The 21,681-nt window shown below is 37.5% G+C and overlaps 1 protein-coding gene across 1 annotated transcript; it reads right to left on the bottom strand.

Moving 5' to 3' along the window:
- Positions 1-1,839: 1,839 nt before the first annotated feature.
- On the bottom strand, positions 1,840-20,562 carry LRRC72 (leucine rich repeat containing 72; the record flags this gene model as incomplete). The annotated part of the gene is made up of 9 exons (XM_084283050.1): positions 1,840-2,005; positions 4,657-4,684; positions 5,668-5,832; positions 7,973-8,062; positions 12,342-12,455; positions 13,887-13,968; positions 16,248-16,317; positions 19,709-19,817; positions 20,394-20,562. 9 exons carry the CDS (start codon positions 20,560-20,562, stop codon positions 1,840-1,842), a joined length of 993 nt encoding a protein of 330 aa, XP_084139176.1.
- Positions 20,563-21,681: the final 1,119 nt, after the last annotated feature.

Below are 21,681 nucleotides of genomic sequence, written 5' to 3'. Positions count from 1 at the left end.
AGCTGTAAGAGTTCAAAAGAGCCAGACAATCTAGGGATTATTTGATCTAGCTTCTCTGTAAACTTATTCTATTTGAGAAATTAAATGTTCTTGAAACCTACCAAGGTGTTGATCTACCTTTTAAAACCTCAGAGATGAGGATGATTTAAGGGCATTTAGAAAATGCATACAGCTTTAAGCAAGAAAAATAAGGAAGCTGAAATCAAAAAGGAAGGAATCTAACATCAAAAAGGTGAAAGGAATTACAAGGTTTAACAAAGGATGAAGTCCTGTATCTGGGATGGAATAATATCAAGCAGCGGTACAGGCTGGGATTTGTCTGGGTCTGTTGAAAAGCACCTGGAAGTCCTGGCGGGCAGCAAGCTGCCCCTGAGCCAGCAGTATGCCCTGGCAGCACTGAAGGTAAAGACAAAAGTATAGTCAGCAGGTCGAGGGTGTAATTATTCCACCTGACTTGGCACTTGTTAGGCCACACCTGGAATACTGTGTCCAGTTTTAGTCAACCTGGACCAAGAGAGACATGAAAAAACAAGAGAGCTTCCAGCTAGTGTGCCATCGTGGTGATCTGAGAGCTGGAGGAGCTTGTTCAACTCCAGAGAAAGGACGACTTGGAGAGATATAATCGCAGTCTTATAACACCTAGAGGTAGCTACAGAGATGATGAACCATCTTGATGGAGATGCACAATGACGGGACAAGAGCCAACAGGCCCACGTTGTTGCAGGCAGAATTCCATCTGGATATGAGAAAGTTGCTCGGGATTGCAATTAAACAAACACTGCCAGAGGTTGCCAAGAAGTGGTGGTCTCACCCTCCCTGGAAATATTTGACTTGTCTTGACAGGATGCTGGATAACCTAATGTCAGGCCCTGCTTTCAACAGGGGTTGGACCCACAGATCCCTGCCAGCCTAGACTGCTCCGTGACTCAGTGCTAGCTGAGGACAAAAAAAAAAGGAACTCAGAAGACAAGCCCTGGGCTGAAGAAGGGCTTTGATATGTCAGATAGCATTGACTGAAAGTAAGCCTTTGGCAGAATGGAGAAGGAAAGATGTGAGGAAATGTATTACTTTACATCTGCATACACATTGCCTGCTGGCTCCCTTTGTGGTAACTGCCTTGAGAAGCCAAAAGCGTCAGGTGTATTGCTACAGCACTGGCAGCAGGCTGGGGCCAGTGCGCTTCATGTGATATGCCCCGTCTCCACAAGGACTGCTAAATAGAGGCCCGCATCCTGGGGGAATATGAGCAGCCAGAGACAAGAGCCAGATTTCAGCACTTAAGAGCTCCTGGCTCCACAGCAGTGAGACCCAACGCAGCATCCTCATAAAACTAAGAACTTTTGGTGAATTCGTGCAGCTCACAAATCAGCAAATTGGAACTTTAACTCCTCTAATAAATTAGAAAAGCTTAATGAGGTTTATCTGATATCTATTTTGACGGAGGAACCCAAATTACTAGTAGTGAACATAATAAGTCAATATTAGCCAGTAGAAATGGTAAAGAATAAAGTAATTCATCCTTAATTTCTTAAAAAATTGGCTTCTATTTTGGCTTTAATAATTTGTGGTAACAGAAGCATGGTAAGAATTGCATTTCGAACATCTTTTATTGTAACATTGCCACTATTTATAATTTGATTTCTTTATTTCGTGACTCTCCACATAATATACGTGTATTTGATAATAAAAGGAATATTACACTAATACTTTTTGTTGCTGGAAGTTAATTTAATTGGATGTGGGGTTTGGTGTACTTCTGTTATAGAGATATTAACTTATGTAAGAAGTTTATATCTGCTCTAGACAGAGGAGTGACTTTTTTCTTAAGCAAGAAAGCAGTCATCTGAATTGGATTGTCAGCTTCTCAGGGGAATCTTCTGCTTTGTTTTCAAGACGTCTTTCTCGACAGGTGGATACTTTGTTCCAGTCAAGAGAGGAAAATACCATTACAGATCTTGTCATTGCCCGTAGTAAAACAGCATCTTCAGGGTTCTCAAATGGAACTCTGCAAAAAGAACAAATCAAATGTAAATTATCTCAATATTTCCAAACTCATTTGGAGCTAACTTACTAAGCACACTTTGTGTAGAAAATGAAGGTAGAAGTCACGATGATACTAACAGCGAGGATTTTAAAAAATTTAATTTTGGAAGGTTTCCTTCTGTCACCAAATTTTTAAAAAGCAAAACAAAACTAGAGAAGTTCAGAATCACAGGACTCTAAGGAAAAAATATTCATGCAATAAATTATTTAAAATACATTTAAGGCAGACTTGAATTTGCTATTTTGTTTTCACTGCTTCTTTTTCATGAAAAGTATAATTGTTGTACATTTTCATGTTCTGATTCTTAGAAGTGTAAATCATAAAACTGTGTACTTTATGATTTCATAGTGATATGATATCCATTAATGCAAATGCAACTTTTATTTCAGCATGGGTCTTTTAAATAGCCACCATGTAAGTGAATCCAAAACTCTGAACACAGAACACCAAGAACTTGTGTTGTTCAGGTATCCCGCCACAGCTGCAGTCTGGGAGAGAGAAGCAGCAGACTTGCAACATCAGTTCAGAATTGACACAGGCTTCATGTTAGACCAAAAAAAATTTAGACTCAGATACAGTATTAAAAACTGAATTTGTAAGAACTTATTTCACAAATGTGTAGCTGTAGTAACACATACCTAACAGAAATCATGTGACTATTCCCACTGAGTATAGCACTTTGTTAAATGCTCAGGTACCTTGTAAAGCCTAAGCATCTACGTAAGTAAGATGGAGAGGAAACTGTACACTGTATCCATGAGGACAACTAACTCCACTGAAAGCAGGAAATAATTTTTGAACGTAATTTAGGCTGATTGTAAAGAGCTGTATTCAAAGTAATTAGGTATATAAAATCAAGTTGTTAAAGGAAATCATCATGCTGTCTAAAGAAGGGAAATCGTGTCCAAAGAAGGGCAACAAAGCTGTTGAAAGGTCTAGAAGCTACAAGGCTTATGAAGAGCAGCTGAGGGAACTGGGGTTGTTTAGCCTGGAGAAGAGGAGGCTCAGGGGAGACTTTATCACGCTCTACAATTACCTTAAAGGAGGCTATAGCAAGGTGAGGATTGGGCTCTTCTCCCATGCACCAAGTGTTAAGATGAAGGGAAATGGCCTTAAGTTGCAACAGGGGAGGTTTAGGTTGGCTATTAGGAGAAATTTCTTCACTGAAAGGGTTGTGAAGTATTAGAATAATCTGCCCAGGGAAGTAGTTGAGTCACCATTCATGGAGGTTGTCGTGGTTTAACCCGACCGGCAGCTAAACACCACGCAGCCGTTCGCTCACCCTCCCCCCTCCCTCTCTGGGACGGGGGAGAGAAATGGAAAGTGAAGCCCGTGAGTTGAGATAAAGACAGTTTAATAAGACAGGAAAAAAAAAATAACAAAAATAATAATAACAATAATAATAATGATGATACAATGGGGATAATACGAAAGTAATAATAGTATGTACAAACAAGTGATGCACAATGCAATTGCTCACCACCCGCTGACCGATGCCCAGCCTAACCCCGAGCAGTCCGGCCCCCTCCCCCCGGCTAGCCACCCCTATATATTGTTTAGCATGACGTCAGATGGTATGGAATACCCCTTTGGCTAGTTTGGGTCACCTGTCCTGGGTCTGTCCCCTCCCAGCTCTTACTGCACCCCCCAGCCTGCCCGTTGGCAGGACAGAGCAAAGGCTGAGATGTCCTTGGCTTAGTATAAGCACTGCTCTGCAACAATTAAAGCATCGGGGTGTTATCAGCACTCTTCTCATTTTAAGCCAAAACACAGCATTCCACCAGCTACTAGGAAGAAAATTAATTCTGTGCTAACTGAAACCAGGACAGAGGTCTTCAAAAAACGTGTAGATGTGGTGAACTTGGCAGTACTAGGTTAAAGGTTGGACTAGACGATCTTAGCGGTCTTTTCCAACCTAAAAAATTCTATGACTGCGTGAATCTATGAATTCTATGTGTAGGCTTTTTTATTTCCTTTAATACATCTTACAAATATTTTGATGTATGAAACCAGAAAGTATAAACAAACCCAATATCTTAAGATTGTAAATATGCCTTATAAAGATAGCATTTTAAAATTTCATTGCATTAAAATGTGGCCATTATACTGCCTCAGTCTAGGCACAGAGATAACAGAAGTGAGTTTTACATTTATTTCTATGATGTTGAAATATAACATCAACTATAGACTAAAAATAATAAAAATCCTTCTACAGGTAAGTAATATTTTCCAGACTGTGTGTATTACTGGACAGCCAGACAGGAGAAAGTTGTTAATGCCACAAGACAGAACAGCTATTCTGATGCAGTAATGCTTCAGGCACACTTTTTCTAGCAATCAGTACTTGATCTTATAAATAAATAGCATTTTTATATACCTGGAATACCTTTCAATATTAAATTTAAAACAGCAGTGAGTAGGCTGCCATATCAGAATAATGCAGAGTTATAACTATGTTAAATACAAAAGACCAGAAACATTTTTGAAAGATTATTTTTACTGGTTTTTTCCTTCTGTTAGGGTTTATTTTATGTACAGGAAGAGGAAAATAATTAAATGTTTCTGAAATACAAAAGAAAAAGAAACAAAAAAGTATAGAAAAAAATACTTACTTATTTGTGTGATTTCCAAATTCACAATCTGTAAGAAAAAGTTCAAATTAAGACATTAATGTCTACACAGCAGTTTGATTAGCTGAGGATTACCATCCTGATCCTAAAATACTTTTTAGTTCAAATTAACTAAAAACCAGCAAAAGATTTGAAATGTGTAATATCATCTTTTATTCAATTACTGTGGAAACAAATACCTAGTTTTTTTTAAGCTTATGTAGTTGTCATATTTTATTTTCCCTAGATAAACATTTCTGTGTGTTTTTTTTTCTTCTTTCACAGAAGACAGACAGTATTGTGTGGAAATCCAAGGTCTGTTCTGAAAGGTCCCATGATACAAGTCACAAGGTTATGGATGGTACTCACCTGCTTTCTTGTGCCAGGACCTTACACAGTCTTACAGCTGTGAATGTTTTCAGGACTCTTTAAAAATTACTTTATATGCTATTACCAGACATCATTAAAACAGTCTTAGCTTGGAAAACATAAACAGGCCTCTGCTTACAAAACTAGGCAAGATATGCAAAATTAACATCACTAGGAGGAAATAAATTCTTCAAGAGATTATTTTATAAAAGCACTAGAGGGCATCAAAACTCTATGATGTTGATCACCAAGTCAGCATAGTAGTATATTGAAATGTTTTAACTAAACAAAAGTAAAAAAAAAAAAAAAAGCAAAACCAAACAACAACAAAACATAAAGATACATATTGGAAAAAATGCTGTTTGTATCTTAAAAACAATTCTGTAACTACAGGGAGTGGCAAAAGCATATTTGTCACAATAGACGCAGGCGAAGGAATCATTTGTTGGCTGTTGCCACCAGTGCTCCTGACTTGAAGCAGTTTGGTTGAGTTCCTGATGCATTTATATTTTACTACTAAAGACAACAACTTTTTATCAGATGAATGTAAAGAACTTTAAAGTTGTAAAGAATGAAAATAACTTGTTTTCTTCTAATTCAAATCACTCAAATATGTATACTCTCATTTTTTTTTATTATAAATACCTGGGGCCATCATCAGTCTTCTGGCTGGTTGAGCACCTCTGCTGCCTCCCATGGCGGTCCCCAGCGGTGTATTTACTCTCTTTCCAAAAGCTATTGACTCCATAACACAAGACAGCTCACAGCTATAAAGATGAAATGCTGACTCCCTTTCTCTTTGTGTAACTGCTGTTAAAAGGGATATTAAAAAAAATACTATTTCTATCAACTTAAAAGTCTGGTATCAACTATGTGCATGCAGAAGGCGATTCCCATTATTTTGTACAGAGTTTTACAACAATTGCACTGTAACTGCATGATTTCACCATGATTCAGAATGGGACTGTGGAGTGATACTTCCAATGGCTCTGAAGTGAAGCCCTGTCAAATAAAATCAAGTATTTGTTTTGGATGCAGTAGGATCAGGCGTTTTAAACCAATAAACTAGAAAGCAAGTCTCTTCATTACCATTTTAATGAGACCTACTGTAGAAGTTACTAAAGACTTGGAAGCTTCTGTATGAATAGTGAAAACAAATCCTGCTTCAAAATCAGTTCAATTCCCATCCCTCAATTACAGAGAAAACTGTAGGACCACAATCCAAAGAAATGCTTCATGTTTTCTTGTTTTGCACTTTACTTAAAAAGTAACTTTACATTTTAAAGAAAGAGCTTGAGACCCTAAGTCAAATAGGGGATTTTAACTTTCATGATTTGAACTGCATGCTAATCCAGCACTTCAGATAAGAAATAGAAGTGAGCTGCAGGTTTAGAACATAACTTTGGCAGAAACATTTTGAATTCTGGGGAGCTTTTAAGTCATGGTGTCTGGGGGACTAATTAGAAAGGAACTGCAGTAGCCATGCCTGGAGGTAACAGAAGTGTGAGCATGTGTCCTGCGTAAAGCAGACAGCCAGGACAGAGCTGTGGGAATGTTCCGCAGCCAGAACATTTTCCATTTAACACAAAAAAGGGAACATTTTATTTAACAGTACAGTCTTTGTAACGTTAAAGAAATAGTTCACTAAACAGAAAGTCCAGGGAATGGCTTGGTACAAATTAATGCCTCAAGTCCTAAGCCAAGACTAATTACAGTATGGGTGTATTGAAGAGAGAAGTCCACAAAGTTTTATGGAAATGTTTCCAGAACTGTAAATGCCATATGTATTTTCCAGCAGGTTTACCTGCAGTCACCCCACCCTAGCCAAAAATGATTATAGTAAAATTGTCTGATGGAAGTGCTAAGCACAGGTGTAACACCAGCCCAAATATCAAAGAGACTGGAGGTACAGTTACCAGTGTACAAGATGAATGTGTAGGCAAATGGCTATGGTCAAATCCAGCAGCTCACTAACCCCTGACACATACGATGTCCCACCCGCCAGTTTTCGTTTATGACGGAGCTGTGCAACCTGCCAGCCCATGCAAAATCTTGTGGTTGCCATCTCAAGTCCTGCATCCTGTTTCTCCTAGAGACTGGGAACAGGTTTTCAAGATGATGTTGTCATTTCTCCTCATTGTTTTTTATGAGGAAGAACTGGGGTACGAATCAACACCTCTCACAGTGCTTCCCAGTGAATCACACGGCTCTCCCAACTCCAAAGACAAAATCACGAAGCTAAGTTCCTGGCTCCACTGTCATGTTTATAGATTTATCATCTGTCTGTTCTCAAGATCATTATTTTTTCAGTAGCATTTACAGCTGTGAAAGATCTCCTGATGATTCATGAAGATTTATATTTAACAGCTTGGTCAGCATGGATCTTATCAGGAAATGTGCACGTAAGCATTTAAACTGTATAGAAACATACAGACACCTGAGAATATTATCCATATCTAAGTACACAGGATCACTTGTAAATATGTTAGTCTGAATGCATATAGAATTCATATAGAATTATAGAATATCCGGAGTGGGAAGGGACCCACAAAGATCACTGAGTCCAACTCCCGGTAGGTAGGTGTATGTAGATATACTCACGTACAGGTTCATATGCATATAAAATGTAGGTAGGTGTTTCTTAACTATGGCTTTTATCTCTTACCCCCAAATATACAGACCAACTACAGGATAAATATACATAAGTCAAACAGAAAAAGACAGAAATAAAAAATGTTTGACAAAGTAAACTGTTTATGCCATACAGCTGTTTATGCCAATTGTCTATTTGCATGACAAACCTTGCACAAAATAGCTACCAGTTCATTAGATCTTTTGCTGTATCAACAAATGCATATAAAAAACTTGAAGAAATTAATTCACCTATTTTTTCCAAATGGATTAAAATCAAAAGCAACAATCTCCGTGAAAAGAGAAAAGCAATTCTTACATTTCCTGTCAAGGAGCTGTACTGAAGGAAGGAAGTGTATCACGTAAAGGCGGTAGTCTGGATCATGTGCAAGAGGGTTATGGAATAAGTCTGCAAAATATATACAAAATAAACAACACCAACACCACCAACAAAAGAACAAAAGAAAAACAACAAACTTAGCAAGATGGGAAAATTAAATTATAATAGTTGCCAAAGATTTTGTACAAAATAGTATTAATTCAAATTATTTTTATAGTAGGTAAATAAAGCAGTTTCTTTACACAGACAAAATTACTCAGCTGAGCACAGACTGCAAGAAGTGGCTTATTGCACAGGATGCAAAATACCACAGGCAAGAACCAAATAAAGGTGCCATTATGCACGATGAGCCTTTGAAGCTTTTTTGTGTTTTTTACAACTTACAGACAAAACCACTAAGTACTTGCCTTTGATTTTATTGTGTATTGTTAGGTGATGCCTATTTTAAATTGTAGTAGTCTTTTAGGTGTGATGGCTTAAAGATAAGACAAAATTTGAAGGGGGGGAGAGAGTTAATTGCAAAAAGATGAGCTTCAGGACTCCAAAGGCTTTGTCGGAGCTGATATAAAGTTATATTGCATCTCAGAGATGCAATATAAAATGTAGACACTCCGTTTTCTGATGTACCAATGGAAGACGAGTTTTTGAAAACTCAGAAACCTAAAGACTAAAATGTTTAAAAGGGCCTAAGCTCCTGGAACCTGGATGCCACCAACTTTCATTAAGAGGTGAGGCCCTAAGCTTCAAAAGCCCATTAGCAACTTGACTAAAATTGCACCACAGAGGCAGATAATCAGCCCTGTGCTGCTGCTTTGTACAGATGTAGAACATTCGCCTAGCTTACATGCCAGATTTGGTTTGGTTCATGCAAATGATATCTGAGGTTGATTAAAGCAGAAATTGGCTCATTCCCAAATCAGAAAACAGGAAAAAAAAAAAAAGTTTTATGTTTGTTTGTTTTCAAAATTAAAAACATAATAATGCTGCATTCTCCTTACACAAATACTGTTCCACTTGGACAGTAAAGTAAAAATAATCAGAAGGTTTCTACCTTAAGATCAGAGCAGGCAAAAAAAAACTTTTAAAGTTAATAATTTTGACAACTTCTACACTGTTCTGTTGGAGGAGAGGCTGTGGCTAATATTCATTATAGGGCAAAAAATCCTCTCATTTATGTAATTTCTGCATGTAGGGAAAGGTGGCATTACAGACACAAATAAGGGTTCTGATATTTCAGGGACACTAAAGGAAGAAAGAAATCTAGAAATATTCTACACAGCTTTGAGAATGGGTGTCATTTTTTATTCTTCAGGATGGTTTGACTGCCAAAGAGGGCTCTGTGTTTGATGGTACTGCCCGACTGTTTTGAGGGCTCAGTCTGTCTGGAAAAAGGAATTGACATCTTTTATGCAGAAAATGTCTGTTCATGTATAGAGAGAAGAAATTAAAATTTTTAATTCTTTAATGACTTTTCAACAAAATCACTGTATATAGAAGTAGTAAAAAAGCCACAAGGTGGCAGCAAAAGAAAGTTACATTTTTATTGAACACAGTAGTGCGCAGCCATTTTTTCTAGGTGGTGTTAATTTGAAATAACATTAGGTAGATGTCTGGTAAGTCTGATTTTGAGTCAAGACAATATGTGATAGCATTCCAGACAGAAAAATGGTTCAGAAATTTCTCTAAAAGCTAGTAAATTTTGTGTTTCAAGCAGTACTGGAATGGAATGGCAATTCAAGAGAGATTTTCCAAGACACAAAGAGGGGTTGATACTGAGTCCTTCTGAATCTGGATGCTACTTGGAGCACATCCCTCCTCCCCAGTACTGACTGGTGGGTTTTTTTTATACTATACAAATTTTTCTGCTGCTTGTTCTTAAAATAAATCCAGCCATTGTATGGATCAAGATGGTCTTATTTTACAAAACATCTGGGATCAATTTTAGGCTCTGCTATCTACTTTCCAGTCAAAGTCATGTAGTTTTCATTCTACAAATTAGGGATAATACTTTCTTCCTCCATAGTTTTGTCTGTTTTCTCAACTGAGACTGTAGGAAAACAGTGTGCCTGTCCCACACGGGGCAGAAAGGAACTATTGTGGTAGAAACACAGTGAAGAACAAAACAAGTTTTCTGAGGACTGGCAGCAAGATGTTATCAGTTGTGGATAATAAATCAGCTGAGGCAATTTACAGAGTACATAACAAAAATCTTGGATTCCAAAGCAGAGATGGGAGCACAAGGTGAGCCCATAAAGAATCCCTCTGTATCTCCCAAAAGGCTGCAGTTTTGAACAACCTATCCAGTAAATCTTTAGAAGCTGACTTTCTTCCCTAACTGTGTGATGAAGAGATTTGTTATGCTTCAACTCCATTGCAGTGCAGTGGCTAAAAATCACGAGAGCCTTAAGAAAGAGAAATGCAACATTCTGGTAGCTGAATGTTGCTTCTGAAGTGCCCAATAATAGCGTATTAGACTGCCCCATTTTAACAATTCTAATGTCCACCAGTGCTACACAATAATTAAATATTAATTTTCCGGAAGTTCTATTGAAGGTTTGCAAGTTGTTTTACTTTTTTATCAAATTGTCCAGCTAATAAATAAATAAACAAACAAACAAACAAATAAATCTAAAAAAGATCTACCTCACAACAGCGAGAACCTTCCCATTTCCAAAACAGTTTTTATTTTATAAAGCTGAATATGGGCACAGGCCTTTTGAAAGATACACAGCCCAAATGTGGTACCCATCTCACGTTTCTGAACTCTGCAGACAGGCAGATAAATGCTACAGTAATACGATATGTAGGATATCACTTTCAAAATTTATTTTGTTCATTTATTGCTGTCATTTACTTCAAATACATGTATGATAATGTATTTTATTAAACTAATGTAGTACTGTTAATCTGAGAACTCAGTACTATCTAATTTCTTTGAAGCAAAGGCACTGAAAAATTTTTGAAAGCTTAGCAAGGAATGACTGTAAAGCAGATTATTAAGTTTCTTCCAATGGTTTGCATTTACTCTCATATCTTTGAACTGAATAACATTTTAATCAGGGCAGACCGGCTTACTCTATGTATTCTGTTTGATAGTACTTTTAAATAATTGTTTTTCCATAGCAGTGACCAGTTCAATATCCATCCAGTTTTCATGGTGTCTTTGTGACTGCCACTCATAATAACTCAGCAGTACTTTAACTATTTCTCTTTATTTCCCATACACAACTGCAAAAAGCACAACAAACTCGCTGTGCTTTATGAAGCAACATATTAATTGGCAGAGCTATAACATTAAATTCAACTGACAGCACCATTCATACATAGGATGTCTGTCCAGACTTTGCCTAATCACTTCAAACAACTGCATTCTTACATGGACTATTTTTTCAGTTTTGCCCATAACAAAAAAAAATAATGATTTTGCTGGCATGTTGTCTTCTGAAACACTTGATTTGTTTGTGAATTTTAGACCAACATCAAGTTCAATTAAAAGTATAATTTTCAAGCCATTTTTCCTTTCCTGCGGTCAAAAATTCAATTTTTGAATACATAAAGAGGTATGGTTTGATGACGCTCGCCTCCATTAACTGTGATAAGACATGAAACTAATTTCCTGTTTTCTCAAAGTACTGAGAGTTTGGCATGTCCAAAGACAACATTCATTTAGGAACCATGAAAAAAAAACCAACTGTTTACATTCACATTTTCAACAGGTTAATAGCATATAATCCTACTTCCCTGAAGGCTACTCCTTAGAGTGTAACTCAGTAGTGACAGCACTGTCTTGTATCATTTAATTTCAAATTTCAGATCCTATGCAACTTTTATTTCCAATCGGTACACGAAAAATTATACCACAGATACTATTATACTTAATATCTAAATACTAATATCTTAGACTCTGGAAATCCACAGATTTACCAAAAAGATGTAGAATATAAGTTATCCAAGCAATGTAATTAACAAGACAGGAATTTGGGTTCTATAACCTTCCTCACACTCGCAACAGCAATAACATCAGTTTCTCATCTCCCTTCACCTCCGTGAGCAGTGTACTCCCACGTTCCCTTACAAACTGCTTTGACTGCCTCCACACTACTCATCCCGGAGACTGGCTAGCCAACAGCCAAAAGCAGTTAACTTTTGAACTCACTGAGCATTTTTTTCTGTAGTAGCAGTACTCTGTGGAGTTGTCATGCTTTACAGATCTCTTTCTTCGGTCACATTTGGTTGAAATTGATAATTAGCTTCAAAAGCTATTAGCAAATGATGCAGAAACAGACAAGAAACATCATACACTAAAAAAATACTACTAGTGTTCTGCAAAATAGAAATAAGGTATTACTTAGGGTCTGCAGGCTTATTATTCCTTTTAATTCCTTCACTGTTTTGCCAAGTTGTTTTAACTGGTTGTTATGAAGCAACAGAATCTGTAGTGCACACAAGTGTTTCAGAGCACCTGAAATGAAATGAAATGAAATGAAATGAAATTAAATTAAATTAAATTAAAAATAAATATTTTCAACATATTTCATTGTATTTATTAAATAATTATTTTATGTTGCACACTATATTTGACATTCTAGTTGTCCACCTAGGTCTGCATATTTATAACACCTTGCATGAGAATAGAAAAAAAAAAGAGGAAAAAAAAAAAACACACTATCAGAGATTTCAATATCTCTTCTGTCTTTCTAGTCACATCATTTAAACATATGCCTCACTGCTTTTGTTTTTTTTTGCTCCAGTTCTTTCCATTTGTCTCCATCACTCTTGCCTCAACAAATCAACATCAACTACCTTCTTCCTCCCTTCCTGTATCCCTTCCTTCCTCCTATGTCCCAGTGATCTTTGATTAATTCCTCTTCACTTCCTTTTATCCTTAGCTAATATTACATTTGCCTTGCAAGCAATGCATTGCATATGCCGTAGGAAATAGTTCAAGTTATTATAAATGTATTTTAAAAGTTATTCCAAATAACCGTTGTTGCTGGCACAGACTATATATTCACATCGTCACACCACATCAGGTTTAGACATCTCAGGTTTAGCACATACGTTGGTATCTACTGTAATGTCTCTCGTGTCTGAATGTTTCTTTCAAACATTCACTTTTCTCAAAATCTCACAAGAACTAATCAACATAATTTATTATCTGAACAGTTTATAGGGACTGAGAAGAGTAAAATATTAGCATTTAGAACACCTAAAATACACAGGTTTATTAATATGTTTTGGGCTTTTCATTCAGCAATTCACTGGTCTGAAATAGATACTTTAATCTACACTAGCAAGCAAAATTTAAATAGATGGATAGGATAAAGTTTGAATTTTAGAATAAAATGGTTTTGCAGTAACATTGCAAAATACTTCTGATTGTAAATATAACTGCATCATAAAGAAACTGCAGAACCTTAACCTGCATTAGAAGTGGGACATCTCGTTAATTTATTGTTCTTTCATTTTCATGCTAAGTCCGTTAGCACTGCAATCAGCTTTTCATCACGTAAACATAAATGGCTCCCAGAAGGTTCTATCAGCTTATGCAGTGCCTGGTCAGCAAGAGGACTACAAATCACCAGATGTAAAAAGAACTTTGCATATCCATCTTGAATATAAAATATGGTCATCCTAGATCAAAAATATTTTACAATTGCCTGACATTAAAGTGAATGATATTTCATTCCCTTAGACCAGCACAAACTTGATATTGGCTATTAGTTACAGCCACTCAAGTACATTGGAAGAAAATAATTAACATTTACCCATACATGGGAGCTTTCAACCATTAAGTTACTGGCTGTAGTCCACTGTTACAAATTCGAATGCCAATACATAGAACCGAAGGTATAGATTTCTGTCCAATAATCTGAAAAGGGAAGATTTGTACCTGATATATCTGTGATTTCATTGTCGTTGAGATATAGTTCAGTCAAGCAGTAGTTTTTCTTCAAGAAAGTTAAATCTTGGATCTGAAATTAGAGTTAGGAAAACTTCTATATGTCAGTCTGAATTTAACTTTGGAGAAGTATAAACACAGCCTATCCGAAAACTGGCATACTCTAGAAGTTTTTAGTGATCAGTCTTGACTTGAGTGCGAGGTAAAGTATATACAATGGGGTAGCAAGCTGACCATTGTAACAGCATTCTGAAACTAAAATCATATTCTTCACAATGATTATTGTACCATGCGTAGTGTAGGGCCTACACTACTGAAGGGAGACCTCAACACAGTCTACAACTTCCTCACGAGGGGCAGTGGAGAGGCAGGTGACCTATTCTCTGTAAACACCAGTGATAGGACCCACGGAAATGGTGTTAAGCTGAGACAGGGAAAGTTTAGGCTGGACATCAGGAAGAGGTTCTTCACTGAGAGGGTGGTTGCACACTGGAACAGGCTCCCCAGGGAACTAGTCACTGCACCAAGCCTGTCTGAATTTAAGAAGCGTTTGAAATGTGTACTTAGTCACATGGTCTAAACTTTTGGGTAGACCTGTGCAGTGCCAGGAGTTGGATTTGATGATCCTTATGGGTCCCTTCCAACTTGGGATATTCTATGATTGTATGATACTATGATACACATACCTATTGTATATAGCGGCACTTCTCTACCTTTGACAAGTTTGTTTTAAGATCATCTTAAATTTACTTTTTGTGATGAAATTGTTGTAATGTGTTCTTAAAGGAAATTTAAAAAGTGTTTAGCTCTTTGAAGATCAGAAAAATGTGTTTCCCCTATTAGCTGAAGTCTTCTCAGAACAGCCATTTAGTGGCTTCTCCACAGTTTATACAGAATTTTTTTTTTTCCACAAGTTATGCAGAACATTGAATGAATGATTTTTGTTACAGCATAAGTAGGAAAGTAAGACCTATGCAAAAATCAGATTTATTTATCTTTTACTGATCAACCAGTTCAGCTCTGCTTAGTCATCAGGCCATTTCTCCTTATTCTTTAGTGCCCTTTAGAAGTAAAAGGGAAAGCCTTATACCTGTGGGTTTAGTTCAACCTTTTCACATATCCATATTTTTGCTTTTTTTGAAAACAGTTGGATAACCACAGGTCTTTCAACGAAGTCTACATAACATGCTATATAATTGATGTTAGCCTGGGGCAGCAGATATACATACACTCCTAAATTACATGGAATGCTTTTTTTTTTTTTTCCTGCTGCTCACAGAGCTACTTATTTACCTGAGCAAGCACTTACGGTGCTTTAAGAACTTGCACCCTTTGTAAAAATCATGTAAACTACTATAAAATAATAAATTTAAAAGCAGGCTCCAGCCTTTTTTTTTTTTTTAATCACCAGTGGCTAATGGGGAAGGTTGGATATGTATTTGGAGATTTCTAAATGAGATAATTCTAGACTTGGCTGAAAAATGTAGTGTCTGGGGATTTTTACAGAGCATTGTCGTAGAACTCGTACTTATAATTGCTATGATCTGGATTTGCACAGATGGAGAAAGTATGGCTCATAGTCTGAATAACTGCCTTAGGACCATATAACAGAATTTACGGTGGCTCATTGTCAAACTCTAGTCACTCGCCCAGCAAAGTCTCTTAATTCAAACATGTTTAGATGACATTACAGCCTGCATAATGACAGAAGACATTGCATCCATCTTAGCATGGCAGTGCTACTTGTTGTGTGCAGGTGGGAGCAAATGTGAAAGGGTTTTATGTCACTCATGTGCGTGACAGCAGAAAGGAGTCTCACCTCAGCTGCCAGCCTGCAAGGAAACAAGCCAGGCATGTCTGGAAGGGCACAATGAAGGACCTATGCATTTCCTGCAGTCCGCTCCTTTCCTGAAGAACTAGAAAAACCCTAAGTTTCTTTAAGAATACCTTAAAGTCAGTCTGTTCCAAAAGCTGCCCATTGTGGTGGGCAGAGAACACTTGCTATGAGCTACACTGGAAAATGCTCTCCTAGGCTTCAGGTATCAGTATGGTATCAAGCAACTTTTCCAATAACATAGTTCTAAGTGTACCTAATCCGTCTTTTTATTGCTAAGACATTAGCACAAAAACTCAGCTCCTTGAATTCATGGAATTTATAAATGAGATATGTAAAAAAAAAAAAAAAAATCAGCTTATACTCTAATGTAAAACAATGGTTTCTTCAAAACTGTCTTATATAAATCAGTTAAATTTGCTAGATACTACAATCATATTTTATGTTAGGAAAACCGTGATGAAATAAACAGGGAATGTTAATGCATTGTTCTGCTTTTTAAAGGTATGCTTTATTACCTTATTGTTGTTAATCCACAAGTACCTCAACCTATGAAAGCGTGATAGACTTGGAATACTTCTTAGTCCTCTGGTGGAAGAAAATAAAGTAACAAATTTCTTAATATTCATTGTGCTTACTGACTTTAAAAAAAAAAAGAAAAAAAAAAAAGGTTAAGTTTTTTATAAATAATATTATGCAAACACTAAAAAGCAACAATTCTCTAGAAATTATAGCAGGGAAAGACACACAGAGCAAAAATGAGAAACAATGTATGCATTATAAACACCTGAAAGCATAACAAAGCAGCAGGTGGTAAAGAAATTGGAACAAACTCAGTTATAAATTATTTTTCCATAACAGCATTTATTTTCCAGGGAGTATGAGTCTCATCTACTTTGCAGCTTGTTAAAATTCTCTTCAGAACATAGGAGGAGGATTTTTGCATCCTAGAGGGCAACAAATGTAAAAAGAGAGCTGTCTTAGGTACAACACAGATTCTCCAACCACAGTGCCAGAGATGCAAGAAAGACACTTAGCACATCACTGTACATTTCTTATTTTTTGTATTAATGCACACTGTGAAATCTTTTCTCTTTTTTTCACCCCTTTACTCTGCTGTATAAACTTTCGTATTTCCTCATACTCATTAGCACACTTGTTTTACATGAAACTGCATGTTCACTGAAGCTGGTAGTCTCTGCTTGTAGGGGGGTTTGGTTAATTGTATGTAGCATGTTGAAGCTGAGCTTGCTAGTGTACTATAAGTAATAAATTACCTACTACCCAGAGAATACGAGTGAGCTGCTGAGTAATTTCACTAATTGTTGCTGGGTTTTGTTGTTTTAAATAAATATTATTGATTTCCTGTCAAATAATTATAGATGATGTTTACAATTTTAATTGACATAATAAAACTTTGTGTTGATTTGAATATCTTGCAGCACCAGGGTAAGTGTTTCAGAAAGAATTAATAGCATTGGAAAGAATTAACCTCACATTAGCAGCCTATAACTCAATCAGCTTGTGTTCCAGCTATGAAACCTAGTCTCTTTTCCCATGTGTTTTTTTTTTTCCAACAAACCCACCACATACAGAGGAGGAGTGGACACTTTTTCTGATCTTGTTTTTGAAAAAAAGTCAAGAGCAAACCCCACACAGTCCATCTGCTGTAATTTTATTCTCCTGTATTTCTGACAATCAGATTATTCCATGCTGATCGCATATTTATGTGTTTATTTTATTGTCACAAGCAAGTACATTACTGTAAGTACTAAAGATAATCGCTTGAATGCTGACGGGACATCCAGAGCTTTTACAGAACTATTTTCTATTTTTTCTGTATAGCTTTACCTGTACACCCCTGAACTACTTTTCAGATAGCAAAGCCCAAATCTCCTCATATTCTTTGTCATTGCATTTCTACACTTAGTTTACAGATTTACATTTTCATTGGCTTTACTCCTCTCTTTTAACAGCCTCATCTCTACTATATCCAAGCCTTGATCTGTGGGTTTTTTTTGTGTGTGTGTGTGTTTTTTTTTGTTTTTTTTTGTTTTTTTCCTGGTATTAAGGCATTTAATTTGCCCCAGGTAGAGTTTAATTCCTCTAAAGGAGCCTGTCCCTTTCTGTATGCCTTCCAGACTTTGTATGTCTCTTACAAACTGATACTTTCTGGCCTCCAGCCCTCTACTCCTACCTACTGCTAAGTTAATCAGTTTTCTTAGGATGACAGCTTTCAGTGATGAAAAGTAAATTTTTTCATGTCCCTTTAACAGCAGTGGTTTAAAAACACAATTTTGTTCCCTCTAGTTTGATTGACTTTCATTATTATTTTTTAATTTTCTTCGTACTTTAGCCAACAGAAATATATGTCAAATCAACAGTTAAGGAGGCATGATCTGATACTGAGATTGGCTGAGATTCAAGGTTTATATAAATTGGTATAGAATAAAAGGAAATAGGTTCTCTCCAATCATCAAAGAAGCCAGCTACAGAAGTGATCTGTCTTCCCATTAAACCATTTTGAGAAAGATGATGGTTTAAAGACAGATCACTTCTGTATCTGCCATCTGGTAATTTCTTTTTATTCATTTTTTTATTCCACACACAAAAAAGTATTTCAAAGCCAATGAGGGCATATATTTAAGTACTTAACATCAGAAAATGTGCTTCTTAAGATTGTATATATATATAGTCTTAATATTTTACACATATGCATTAGAATAATTTTATCATATTGTTTAAAAAATACATGGATGCATCTTGTACATTTCTATTTAAATTTCTTCCTTACTTGGATTTTCTGTGTTTTCTTCTTTCTATAATAAAGTTAATAAAGATTATAATAATTTAACAGTAACTATATGCTTCATATTTTCTTTTCACAGAGCATCAAATTCTTTCATGGTGTAAATCGAGAGATGTGCTAAGGAATTTAGACATACCAGTGGACACATGGAGACTTTCAAGGGCACTTAATTTCCACTTAAATCACTGAAATCCTGTAACACTTTTTTTTTATTCATAAAACCTGGAGACTTTTAAAACCTTGTCCCTGAATTATTCAACTACATTAGTTCTTTACATATGATATCAACAATACAAACACTAGACACAGTTGTGAGGCTGCAGACAGGTATGCAACAGTTGGAATTGTGCCCTGGCCAGAAATTCAAAGTATGCTTTTCAAAAACTTTGAAGTATGTCCTGTCATGTATCCATCTCTCTACAGTAGCCTCTCAGCATGTTCATCCTACAGCATATCACTCTATCAACCTAGATCACCCACAGGTTCGTGAAAGCTTTGCCTTCCTTCACTTTGCATGGTTTATTCTCCTCACCTGCCCTATCTCTTAAGCTGCTTCATAAAGTTCACTGAGGAGATCATTTCTCTGATCAGTGCTGTCAGCTCCAAACAAGTGTTCTCGTGCTCACTTCATGTTGCCCTGCCCTCCTTTCAATTCTTAATGGTAGTGATGCACAGGTAATTTCAAAGGTGCTACCAATGAGTTTTGCTATTGCAACAACAGATTTCTTCAGGGAGGTCAGAAATTTGGCAGTTCTCAGACTGGGCAGGTCCTGTGTTTTTGCGTTTGCTTTCTTGACTGTCTTTCACCCAGCTTTACAAGCTAGTTAGAACAGGTAGGGATCAGCCCATTAAGCTTCATGTCTCTGTTCCCTTGGTAGAAGTTCACGCAAAACTCTATGAACTTACCGACCCTCAAGCAATGCTGGGTTGCTAGAGGACTGTGTGTCTAGGGCTGAGGCATTTAACTACTTCATTGGGAATGCAGTTCTGTTATCTACATCCATATATATCTACACCATTTCTTCTTGCACAACATGTATGGACTAGGTATAAATATGATTTACTGAGAATTCACATATAAATGATGTTCAGAGATGGAAAGAGCTACAAAAGGTTACCATTTACCATGTGCTCCATTTTTAGTAAAAGCTGAAGAAACATTTTACTTACTGTCCAGCCAGATACAATACTAAGACATCGATATTCCGCTTAAAGCCACAGATCTTCAGCTGTTTTTCTACTGCCTGACAGTACACAGTACATTTGTCAGCAAAAGATACTGCATAATTAATTACATTATAACATATATATATTCAGTGTCTAAATTAATACATATGCCAAAATTAATGTATGAATCACAGCACCTCGCAAACTACAGCATAGTCTAAGGCAGATAAAGAGATATCAAATTGGCAGTTTCTATTTTTAATTGATAAAAAATACATCAACAGTTATGTTACTCCAGTTTTCTATAGAGACCCACAGCTCATAGATGTATGAAAACAGAGGTTGGCTGGAGAACGGGCTTCTCAACTCATGTCAGCCAAAACAGTACAGGTGTTCAACATGAGAACAGCTTACCTTGCAATGAATATGCAAATTTATTTTACACGCATGACTTTTTAAAATTATCTGGGGGGTTGGAACTGGCTGATCCTTAAGGTCCCTTCCAACCCGAGCTATTCTATGATTCTACACATCCAGAAAACTCTACATGTATATTTAATTTTGAAAAATGTAGGCACAAATATCATTTTCAGAATATAGTGCTTATGTGCCATAATTTGTAAAAGCAATCCTAGTAGCATGAGTATTATGGATCTCAAATTCTAGCAGCTGATAAAAAGCAACATACCAGTAAAACATTTAACGGCTTTAGTAAATGCCCAATGTCCTTTAATATCACTCTTGCCTCTAACATGAAATTGCAAATTGGACTTTGCAAACTTGGAAGTACTGATGCGTATGGTTAGAGCAGCCTGTATTAGGCGCTCTATGAGTTTTGGAGCATGCTCTGGGGTCATTGGGTTGACATAAAGTAACTTTGGATTCACTTGCAAATGGGCTGAAGCTGTGGTGCTTTCCCAGTGGGGCAAGCACAGAGCTAGTGGGACCGGTAGGGTGCACCAGCCTTTTACTCAGCACAGCTGGTGGCTGGACATAGTTGCCACTTCTCCAAGAACTTGATACAGCTCCCAGCTGTCAGGTAGGAGAAAATGCTGTCCAAATGGCCCACAACATCCGCAGACAGAAAAAGAAAAGCTGCTGGGAGCACAGCAGCTGTACCACATCCCCCCAAAGAAACGCCTGTCCCTGGGGATTTGCAGCAGGGGCCAGCTGCCAGGCACGCAGCCAGGAACCACGCACCTACTTCGGACCAGAAAACCCAGAGGAGGCTTTCAACCCCTGTGCACGGGAAGAAAGGGAAGCGCCCTGCGCCTGCCATTCCTCCGGGCCCGGCACTTGCCACTTCCCCACCTCCTCCGCGCCCCGAGTTCCCCGTCAGGCGGCCCCGCCGAGAGGCGGGAAGGGGCTCACCTGCCCGCCGCCGGCCGCCGCCATTTTAGAGCGGCGCTCGCTCCTAGGCGACCGGGGCGCGGCAGGGCGGGCAGCCGCGGGGAGGGGGTGGCTGTGGGGCTGTGAGGACTGGGAGCCCTGCGGGAGGCCTCGGGGCCGCAAAGTCTGAGGGAGATCGGGGAGCGCTGCTCTGCCTCTGTGAGATCTCCTCCAGGAGATTTCCTGGGCACTATTCTGTTATAATCCCGGAAAAGATGGGCTCTTTTCCTAACTACCTTCCTATTTACTTTAAATGCAGACCCTACATACATATATGCATGTCACCAGGAGAACATTTGTGAGCTTACAACTAATACGCACCGTATGTGTTACCCGTTTGCAACTTACAAATCACCTTCGTGTCTAAGAAAATGCATTCCATATCCACTCCCATGCCCACTGCTGCTAAAATGCGTTTGATTGAGCTGGATTGTAACGTAACACAAAATGTTTATGACATCCACATGTGCAAGCAACTGTTGCCATTTTATTTTTAAAACCATTTTACTACATAGCACAAGCTGAAGAATAGAAAAAGCCCTTTCCAGGGTGTGTGCGTGCACTAATGTGCATGTAGGACAATAGAA

This window comes from Netta rufina, assembly GCF_964035555.1.
Source record: "Netta rufina genome assembly, chromosome: 2".
In the NCBI taxonomy this organism is placed as follows: Eukaryota; Metazoa; Chordata; class Aves; order Anseriformes; family Anatidae; genus Netta; species Netta rufina.
This window is presented reverse-complemented; position numbering and strand designations above follow the sequence as displayed.